At 38.3% G+C, this 11271-nt stretch overlaps 1 protein-coding gene across 1 annotated transcript in view; it reads right to left on the reverse strand.

The window, feature by feature from the left end:
* The window catches only part of LOC106531480 (hepatitis A virus cellular receptor 1), an 11685-nt gene extending 5240 nt beyond the window's left edge, over positions 1 to 6445 (reverse strand). The window contains exons 1-3 of the mRNA XM_014027358.1: positions 6337 to 6445; positions 4829 to 5340; positions 2445 to 2564 (exon numbers count right to left, since the gene is read on the reverse strand). Coding sequence (XP_013882812.1) covers positions 2445 to 2564; positions 4829 to 5340; positions 6337 to 6385 — 681 coding nt within the window. The 5' untranslated portion in view covers positions 6386 to 6445. The remainder of the gene's footprint in view (positions 1 to 2444; positions 2565 to 4828; positions 5341 to 6336) is intronic.
* Between the last annotated feature and the right edge of the window lie 4826 nt (positions 6446 to 11271).

An 11271-nucleotide genomic window follows, 5' to 3' on the forward strand; every position in this document is an offset into this window, starting at 1 on the left:
GTGGATATAGCTCACTCACACTGAGGACCCTATCCACGTCATCATTTACCCAGAATGCTTTGTGTGTAAATAAAATGGCTCCGTCCGTGTTAAAATATACTTTTAAAAATTTACAAAACTAAACAGCTTACAGTATTTTTACAGTCTTTCTTTTACAGTTAAAATATGTTCATCGAATAAAGCAGGGCTATTCAACTAAATTGCTCCTGGGGCCACAGTTACTGCTGGTCAACAGCTGAGGGACCAAACATCCAGCAATCAAAGTCATTATGTAAAAAAATCAAGAATTACAAAGATCTGTTACCTTTGAATTAGTTTATTTTGCTGCATTTAATGATGAATACAACATACAGTAGTGATAATTAAACATTATCAAAAACAAAAAGAACACATTCTGCCTCCTATTTGACACAAATAATATTTTGACATCTCTGACTTGCCAAATTTTTAAACCGATTTTTTTCATTTTCACCATTTTGTATTCAACTACTTGTACTTTTAACTGTCTTGAGTGTTTATAGGAATGGTTTTTACCAGCTTCTAGCCAAGATTCTGACGTTTCTGTAGATACCAAACAAGTCTATGTTTAACTAAAAGAACTTAGAGTAATTAAAATTGAAATCAGGGAGTTTGGGCTTAAGAGATGAATGAACCAATTGGCGGGCCAAACTTTGGTCACTCGCAGGCTGGATGTGGCCCGTGGGTCGCCAGTTGAATAGCCCTGAAATAAAGTCTAAAATTACAACTAATCAGGGATCCCTTTAACGCTTCATGCTCCAGTGAGCAGGGACAGTTGGAAATTCACAAAATTCATGACTTTTGCGCAACGAAATGTGAGGGTTAAAATATGATCTGTCACATAATATTAAAAGTCTAGCTAGTGTTTTACACGCATGCCAAGGTGTTTTTAAATAGATTAACCCTTTCATGTTCTAATGTTGAAACAAAAATATCTAATTTTTGAGTGGATCATAACCAAGGGTTAACAAATACGTGAAGTGGCCGTGGACAAGTCAGTCCATCCAACTAACATTACATGTAATGTTCTGTACATGTACGTGTATTCACTGGGTATTACATGTATTTCCATAACCTGGTACAAGATCATGTGATCGTGTGGTCATTTTCTTTCATTAAAACAACATGATCACAAACATCACCTTATCTTATGCAGACAATTGCATAATTCCTGGACATGAAACCTGTCAGCACCTGTGCAGTTGTCTCTCTTCCTGTCAAGCCTGTGGTCTAAAATGGCCTGACTACAGTCCACTGCTCAGCAGAGGTCTTTCCTGGTTACTGAATACCTCCAAACGAAAAGTGTTCGCACTGTCCTTGAGGAGTTCTAACATGAGTGTCCAAATGTTAGGGTTCTCCTGCTTCTCCAGCATGTTGCTCTTTGAAGAGGGTTCTGACTGCTTCAATGTTGGCTGGTGTGCGTTGGGTCCTTTGTTGTCCYGACCTGCCCTTGTTGAGATTGTGGCTGGTCCCAYAAGCACGGTACTTGTTAACGTTGTGGAAGACYGTGAGATGGCTCGGAACAATTGTTGCAATTGTTTGCAATTGAATCTTGTACCAGGTTATGGAATAATTACATGTAATACCCACTGAATACATGTACATGTACAGTACATTACATGTAATGTTAGTTGGATGGATTGACTTGTCCACGGCCACTTCACATGTGTTTGTTAACCCTTGGTTATGATCCACTCAAAAATTAGATATTTTTGTTTCGACATTAGGACATGGAAGGGTTAATTATTTTAAAAATTCCTTGGCATGCATGTAAAACACCACCTAAACTTTTAATTTTATGTATCAGATCGTATTTTAACCCTCACATTTCGATGCGCAAAAGACATGAATTTTGTGAATTTCCAACTGTCCCTGCTCACTGGAGCATGAAGCGTTAACTAAGATTTTGGTGTCATTCAAAGCAGAATGATGCCCTCTACCAAAAGTTACGCCCACATTTTCAAAATTATTATCAATGTTAATTTTATGGTGATTTTTCTGAGAGTATCATTTTTTCTGATACACCCTGTATATTATATATAGACTCTAAGATTCTGAGGTAAAATCTTCCAGAGTCAAAAAATAAAATAAAATAAAACCGCCTCAGACATGAAAGTTCACGATAGTAGAAGGCTAATTAAATCACCATATATAGAATAATCTTTTAATTCTCTTTTTACATAAAGACTGTTACCCTATAACATGTTTAACATGAGTTACATGTTACAACTTTTCTATTTTTTGCAAATCAGAACTGTAGCAAATTTATCATGGACTCAAAGAATAGAATATCATGGCAACATAATTATAACATTTTTGTTTAAGCTTTTTATTTAATAAAGCCRCTCATTGCTTCCCCGAACCATCATACATAGACTTTATAATCTCCATTTTTATGCTAACTTGAAGAAGGAAAAGAAGTATACCTTGTTAAAGTTGAAGGTGATGTTGCCCTCTTTAAAGGTTAGTATAAGYCTGGCTGTAGTTGCAGAACAAGAGCCAGAAAATTTGGTCTCACTTGGTAGAACGTTGAAAGTTCCATAGACCTGAAAGTAAAAGTAAGGAGAAATTAAATGTGTTTTTTTTTTAAAGAAAATCAACCTCGTTCAGTGGCAGTTTATATCAAAATATCCTTTTCAACCTATATTCAACTGAATCCACAACAAAGACAAGATATTTAATGTTCAAACAGATTGTAAATATTTACTCAATTTGAATTTGATGCTGCAACATGTTCTAATGGAGCTGGGACAGGGTCAATAAAAGACTGAAAAAGTTGAGGAATGCTAAAAAAGATTCAGTCATTCACAAGCAATGATGGGTGAGGCTCACCACTTTGTGAACAACTGTGTGAACAAATAGTCCAACAGTTTAAGAACATTTCTCAACATATACATGTGCAAAGAATTTAGTGATTTCATCATCTACAGTCCATTATATCTTCAAAAGATTCAGAGAATCTGGACAAATCTCTGCGTCAGCAGCAAGACTGAAAACCAAAACTGAATACCAGTGACTTTTGACCCCTCAGACATCCCTGCATCAAAAACCCACATCTTTCTGTAACAGATGCAGATGTACATGGGCTCAGGAACACATGGAGAAAACCATTGTACTCTGATGGTATGGGGGAGTATTAGTGCCCATGGCATGGGTAACTGTCACATCTGTGAAGACACTATTAATGCTGAAAGCTACATACAGTACAGGTTTTGGAGCAAAATATGCTGCCATCCAAGCCAAGTCTTTTTRAGGGACGTCCTGCWGATTTCGGGAAGACAATGAAGACARATTCTGCACATATTCKAACAGCGTGGCTTCAGAGTGAAAGAGTGCAGATACTAGACTGGCCTGCCTGCAGTCCAGGCCTGTCTCCCATTGAAAATGTGTTGAGCGTTATGAAGAGACCCCAAATTGTTGAGCAACTGAAGTTCATGAAGTTGTTCTCATCATATCTGGAAAGAATTCCAGCTACAAAGCTTCAATGTAAGGATCTGTGTCTTGTGTGTGTGCTTTCTGTTGTCTTGTGCCTCCCTCTCATGTTCRTTTCGTGCCATGTCATCTCAGTCCTCAGATTATTCAGTCTCTTCCAGTCAATCTCACACCTGTTGTCTCTCTTTAATCACCCAGCTGTTTCCAACTTCCACTCATCCCTGTTTGTACTGTATARATTCTGCRAATTTTCTCTCCACCTTTGTCCGKTCTTTGTTTGGTTCCTGTCCTGCCCTGGRTCCCCTGTGCTCTTCTCATGCTTGTAAGTTTTCAGTTTTTTGCAYCCACATRMGCCTTTACTTTAATAAAGTTTTGTTTAATTTTTGAGCCTGCCTGCCTGCATTTGGGTCCATCCTGCCACCAAAACCTTAACATTCAACAGTTAGTGTCCTTAGTTCACAAACAATTATTGAGTGGAAAGCTGATGGAACACAGTGGGAAACATGATTTTGTCCCAGATTCATTAGAACATGTTGCAACATCAAAATCAAAATGAGTGAATATTTATAAAGAAACAATAAAGTTTATCAGATTGAACATATTGTCTTTGTATTCAGTTGTACATAAATGGGACTGTACTTATTGGCCTTTCTACCCAACCAGTATGCTCAAAGCTCTTTACAACTTATGCCCTCACATACTCYTTCACACTGTTTCTCTCTACAAAGCTAACCCAGACAGATCATTCTATGGATACTAGTCAATTCTATAAATTACARTCGTACACTGCTAGGACACACATCAGAGGCAGTGAAAGCTTGGTCTCTTGCCCAGATAAACTTTGACATGTGACTGAATAATGGAGGAATCAAACCACCAACTATCTGCTGCCTATCTGTATGTATTGTCTACTAAACTCCTTAATTCAATAAACAAGCTCTATATTTAAAACACTGTTTATTGTGTGAGGAATGTGTGCTGGTCTGCACCAAGAGAAGCTACTGCCAAAGACAGCTCCAGCAGGAATTAGCAGTTGCTACAAGAATGCAGGTGTTTTGCCTTTTAACCTGTCTTATTTTATAATTTGTCCTTTGGACTGATCTGCCTTTTGGAGTATATCTGGATACTTTTGTTTTAGAATGTATCTGAAAAAAACTGTGTAGAAGCTTCACCCTGTTCATTGTGAATAAAATAAAAAGTTTGTGTCTAGCTGTGTCTCCAGCTCTACAGGTTTGTGTCATCATTAACCTGGTCGGACTCAAACCTGGTGGTGGCATCTGGTTAACCATAATTCCGTCACAAAACAGTGTATTTACATACATTTATTTTTCTAGACCTTTGATTAACATACARATTTGTTGTGACTGATTAAATATACCTCTTTTGAGACCAGTCGAATCTGTAGTGCCATCTGAGCCATCAGGCAAATCTCGCTTCCTTTCTTCACAGTGTAGTTTCCAACAGTCAAGTTGGTTGGAGGAGTAGGAGTAGGAAGTTTAGTGGTAGTGGGCATGGCTGTGGTGGTAGATTTGGTGGTGGTGGTGTTGGGGGTGGTAGTGGGCGTGGTTGTGGTGGTAGATTTGGTAGTGGTAGGGATGGTGGTGTTGGGGGCCGTAGTGGGCATGGTTGTGGTGGTAGATTTGGTAGTGGTAGAGGTGGTGGTGTTGGGGGCCGTAGTGGGCATGGTTGTGGTGGTAGATTTGGTAGTGGTAGGGGTGGTGGTGTTGGGGGCCATAGTGGGCATGGTTGTGGTGGTTTTGGTGGTGGTGGTGGTGGCCTTAGTAGTGGCAGGGTTGGGGGTGGTAATGGGTGTCGAGTTGTCAAATTCACTTGCAGGAGCCATTGATGAAGGAGGTTTATTCTTCTTTGTGTCTTCAACCAATGATAGTGCTTAAATGAAAAAAAAAAAAACTTTCAATATTGATGCATTTACAACTTTCAAACTTACTCATGGCTGGTGTTTGTTTAGATTCTGAGTTAGATGAAAAGTTCTAAAATGGTAATAATTTAGTTTGTTGTGTTTTAAAATAAATGTATTAATTTTTATTTCACATGAATTTCAGTTATGTTTAATTCTTTAAGCTTTGTTTCAGTCTGCAMTAAAGAGACTTGGACTCCTCAGCAGTTAGCTACTGTATAATGCAGGTGCTAGAAAGTGAGTCGAAGAGGAAGCAGCTTATTTTTTTTAGACTGTGAAACTAAAGGAATGCAGCAGAACATGATTTTAAAAAACATGATTAGGTTTGCTGATGATTGTCTTTGTAACTAAACTGGCTTTCATTGCTCCATTATAATCAGACTTTGGGGATTCTATACAACATAAAGGTACTCTCTGGCCTAAACAAATAACCATTTAAAAATGTGAAAATGACCTCTGGCTGGTATTCTGCATAAAACAACTAGAGTGAACAAAGCTCCAGAAAGAAGTGATCTAAAAGACTAAAATAACATATTTAAAACATGGACTTGGTTGGACTTGATTAAACCACCAGTATGMAAACTTTCATAAACTTTTACAGTTGTTGAACTTCACCAAAACTTTCACATTTAGTCTGATCTAACAATAAATCCTCCCTCTTAACCAGCAATCACATGACCCATACTGGGAGACTAACAGAAAACTACATACGTTTTGGGGTTTTCAGTCCAGGAAGTCTCAGAATGTTTTGATGGAAACATCTTAAACCCAATTTGTAAAGAAAATATTTTTTAAATCAACAAAAACTATAATGCGAAGTAACAAACCTCAAACAACCATCAAAGTCTGCAGTGAATCCGTATTTTTATGCCATAAATTTATACAATTTTCTTCATGTCCATATTCTGTTAACTATTTACTGCTAACTGCTTAAAGCTGGCATTTCATTGGTTGAAAGCACATCTTACCTGACAGAGCACAGCAGGCGAGACAGATAAACACTAAAGTCTTCTTCATGGTGGTAAGTTTGGACTTTGTTGGTTTTCACGTCTCCTCACTGCAGACTGAAGTGAAGTGAAACACCAACACCTCCTGTAGACATAATGAACCATGACGTCAAGTCAGAGCAACAACACAGGAAGTACAGGCTGTGGGTTTCAAATAAAAACAGGGTAAGTCCTGTCAGGGAGTCTGGTTTACATAAAGACAAGAAGTTTTTATGTTACTTTTTATTTTAGAGTAGGTTCTATTTACAATGTCTTCAGAGAGTTTGCCCTCTTTACTTTTAGCAGTTTTGTTAGGTTGCAGCCTGATGGTATAATCATTTATTCACTGATTTACACTCAGTATTCTTCAACAGAAAATTAAAAACAGAGTTTCATACAGTTTTTAAAAAGTATTGATAAAAAAAAATCTGAAATCTCATATCATAGCTATATTTAGTCCTGAGTCAAAACACCTTTGGCWGCAATTCCAAAGTTTGATGCAACAGGATCTGGAGGATATTCTGACACAGAATATCTTAAAATAAAAACAGCTCCTTTAATTTGACTTCACTAGGATTACCATGCCCTGGATGAGGAAGAACATGCACTAGCATAAGTCCTGCAGAACATCAACTTCACGTCCGACCCTGACCAGTCTCCTAGTCCCTGCTATTGTAAAGCACACCACAGCATGAAGCCGCCACCACCGTGCTTCACTGTGGGGATGGACAGGCGATGAGCTGGGACTGGTTTCAGACATCATGTAAGATTTCAACTGGTTTTCACTGAAGAGAAGCTTTTAACAGAAGATTAGGAATTTTAATTAGGAACTGGTTTCACTCAGTTTGAAATTATAGTTTCCAGTGCACTGGAGAAGTTGTTGTTTTTTTATTTATTTCAGAAGGGACAGCATACATTACAGAATATGCCAAATTTAGCCACGAAGGCTATCACCATAAACAGAAATAGAAAACATACAAATTTATAAGATTATTTCTTTAAAAAATAGCTTTAAGCACATCAAGTAACTTATTTCAAAAGGATTAAAAGACTCATGTTATGCCTTCTGATATTTTACTCCAGTCATGAAAAGCTTTCATTGAAAATGAGTTCTGACCAAATGTACTATGTTTAAGAGGTATGCCAATGTCCCCWCTTGCAGTAACTCTGGAGTTAGACAATGACAAGATAAGTGCTTCAAGTAGAAGACCAAGTGCAAGACTATGCAAAATTTTTCTAAGATCTTTACTGTCTGTTTATAAAGTCTCCACAGGCTTTAGGGTCCATGAGTTAGCCTGCCCCCACCCCAGCTTATTAAGCAGTATGCTATGTGAGGAAAAAAAAATCATGGCACTCGTAAATATTTTTGCAGCCAAGTTAGACAAATAGAATCTTATATGCATAAAATTTGTGAGGTTAAATTTAAGTTTTTTGTTCTTGACATGAGCTTTGAATTATAAATTTGTATCAAACAAAATGCCAAGATTCATATGTCTGCYTCAGGTGTATTTTCTAGCCTTTTGGTAAAATACATGACAACTGTTTTAGAAACATTTAATTGCAGGCAGTCATGCTTCAGCTAAGGGGCTATCAGTTKGTTTGAAAGCAACTTGATTTTTGTTCTTACCATGTKGATGACAGTATCATCTGCATACAATTGGATATCAACACTGTCACACATGAAAGTTCATTAATGCCGAATAACAGTGGTCCTAGTACAGACCCTTGTGGGAACCCAGTAGATGAGTGCCTGGTAATCTAATCCCAMTAGTGCCTCATATTTATTTTTCTGACAGAATGTGCTCAGGTCCTCAGCTTCTGACCTGTTCAGAACCTAACTTGCTGATGYTAATCTGACTTGTCAAACCATAGGAGCAGCAAACTCCTTGGTCTTTTAATCCTGTCCTCATTCTTCTCCCTTCTATTTTCTCTGTCATTTTGTCTTAGTGTCTAAAACTTACGTTGTGCTTCCATACAAGGTGTAAAATGAAATAATATTTTCCCTTTTTCCTTCAYCCTTCCCTCATCTACCCTGGTTTGCTTCATTTTGGAGCCTCCTTTACATATAATCCAAAACTAGAAGTTGTGTATCTGGTCAGCTGGTCTCTCAARGCTACTGATCAATTTTTTTCTACATGGAAACTGGGCAAWGGGGAGCCTTCTTTTCTGGATGGAAAATATGCAGCTGGACATGTTATGGATTGTTGGGGGGGGATTAGAAGCTAATGTACCTTTCTCTGTTGATTGWGGATGTCGAAGATGTATACATAATTGGATTAATGATAGCAGGATTTCTACTGACTGGTGGTGGTGGATATCTGGGCTATCGTGGAATATAAAAATGTTGGCAGTTGTTTAGGCCCTGTGGAGGTAGCCTGCATTGTGTGATGGTTAATGCAGAGCTGTCAATACTCAGACTCAAAATGTGGAGGGGATGAACCACAGGCTGGATGGGATCCTCACTGAGGGTTGCAGGCCAGCTGTGGCTCCTGAGCCCACTGGTGGGAATGTATAGATCTTGGAGAAGTTGTGCTCAGTGGGGCGAGGACTAGCCTGGCCCTTGCCTTCCTAAGCAGCTCCGCTCAATTCTAGTTTCCCTTCTCTGCTCCATCTGGGACTTCTCCCATTGAGATGAATTTCGCTGGCAAATTTTTAGCCGAACCAATCAGAGAAGAGAACGTCAATTTTCTGCGCAGTGTCTGCTTGTAGTTTATTTTACCTCGGCCAATCAGAGAACAGAAGGAGGAGTTTTGAACGACGTCGACTTTCTGCGAAGTGTCTGCTAGTTATTTTAGCATACAGCAGTGGAGGAAGTGAATGAAGCCAGTCTGTGTTGATAAGACTTCCAAATTAAATTAAATATGTCTGACAAAGCAGCAGCTCTCATTTACAGCCGTCTTGTTCGGCTCGGTACTTTTCTCCTTTCAGTAGGGTTGTTTACAGCGCACGCTATTTCCGGTTAGCTTCTTAGCTTAGCCTCCGTCACAGCGACATACATCCAGAGGCCACGCCTCCTGCAAGAAATCGATTCCCTATGCATCAAGTCCAGACCCTTGTACGAAGCAAAGTGAAGGATAGGGTCTGGTTTAAACCAGGCTAGGCGATGAAAACACTGCCTTTGCATTAAAAAAAAGAATAATAGGCAATATGATGGGTAGATGAGGGTTAAAAACTATCTCATAGAGCATATGATAGGGAGTAGGGAAGGCAAAAATGAAAGAGGGGGATGGGGCAAGTGGGGGAGGAGAGAAATGAAGGGAGGGAGCCAGCGAAGGCGGTGAGTTGAGGGTGAGTGTATCTGAAACAGTGAGAGTGTTGCGAATGGTTAAATGAGGACACAGATAAAGAACTGAACTCAATAGAACATATGTTTTCATTTGTATCATCTAAAACCAGTTTTTAACATTCTGAAGAACCAAATMATTACTGCAAGGCAGTTTAAAYCTTGGAACTTCACACTATTCAGTTTTGAACTGATATAGCTTCATGGATGGGAAGAGAAATTAGCTACAGAAAAAACGTCCAGCTGCTATATTTGTTTTGTTTTGTTTTGTTTTGTTTTGTTTTGTTTTGTTTTGTTTGGATTTACCAAGACAGAGGGTCTGCACCAGCACATGCCTGCAAGGTGTTTCACAATATCTACAGGGATTTTATTCTGAAGGTGCCAAAAGGAAGCAGCAGAGTTTATGGTGCAGCACTCTGAATGTGTTCAGCATAGAGTCACAGTGAGGAAACGAAACTAATCTAACAGGAACAGAGGTCAAATCACCAGAATGGAGAGAAAGGGCACGTGTTGCTTCAAACRGTGAAATGAAACTGAACTCAAACTGAACAAACTAGAAGACATTTCTAAGGCGATCAGGTGATTTTGTTACCATGTCATTCAGTAAAAACAGTCAGCAACACTTTCAGTCCACAGAAGAAACAAAGTGTTTCAGCTGCTGCTTTAAAGTGAGGAGGATGTTACTTAATATCCATTTGTTACATTAAAGTAGCAGCATAATGCTGCTCCTGAACTGAGTTGCAGCTGCAACTGATCATGAAATTTGTAAGCATTTATGTTTACTATTGATTTACAATGGAAATTAACGGCAGTTTGGATGTGTGCCAAAGTCCTGCAGCAGGCTGAGATACACGAGGCATAGAATTTAAAACAGATTGCCTGCAAAATTATTAAATATTTGGACAGCTCAAAGGTTAGTGTGTGATGACATCACATTTTAAAGTGAACCATAAAGCTGTAAATGTGTAAAAAAAAAACTTTACATAACCAGTTCAGTCATCTGAATTCCTACTTTGTGTGATGTGTCTGAACTGAATCATATTTGTACGGTGAAGTCTGTTTGAGCTGCAAACACCTCTGCAGTTTCTCAATCATTTAGCCAAAATGCCATATTTGTTTGCTAATTTCATCTACATTGTTCAATGTACTGTAATGTACAATGTACTGTTTGGTTAAAAAAAGTGTAATGTCACAATGTTGTTGTTCATACAACAAGGTTAACAAGGTTGTTCATAACATCATTTTAAAGGTTTGACAGGGTTTGAACTCTTATTTCTTGTTATTAGTTGATTGGTCTAAAACTGGCATGAAAAGTGGCAGGTAATATGCATTCCTTGAAGAGCCTTTCATTTTACTAGTTATCAGTGGCGYCTGGTGGACTTTTCTCCAGGTGGGGCTACAACTCCAAAATAGACGTATCCCAAAAAGCAATCAAACATGTACTAAGTTGTATCACGCCAGTGTATTTATTAAACAAATGACAATAATAAAACAGCATTACAATGTCATGTGGTGTGTTATTTTTTGTACATAAATTTTGCTCTATACATATACACAGCAAAAACGGGAGTGTTAAAATTTCAGTGATAAACTTTTGGGTGTTGATTTAACATCCCCTAGTGTTATTTTAACAC

Source organism: Austrofundulus limnaeus, unplaced genomic scaffold (genome assembly GCF_001266775.1).
Source record: "Austrofundulus limnaeus strain Quisiro unplaced genomic scaffold, Austrofundulus_limnaeus-1.0 Scaffold640, whole genome shotgun sequence".
NCBI classification, from domain to species: domain Eukaryota; kingdom Metazoa; phylum Chordata; class Actinopteri; order Cyprinodontiformes; family Rivulidae; genus Austrofundulus; species Austrofundulus limnaeus.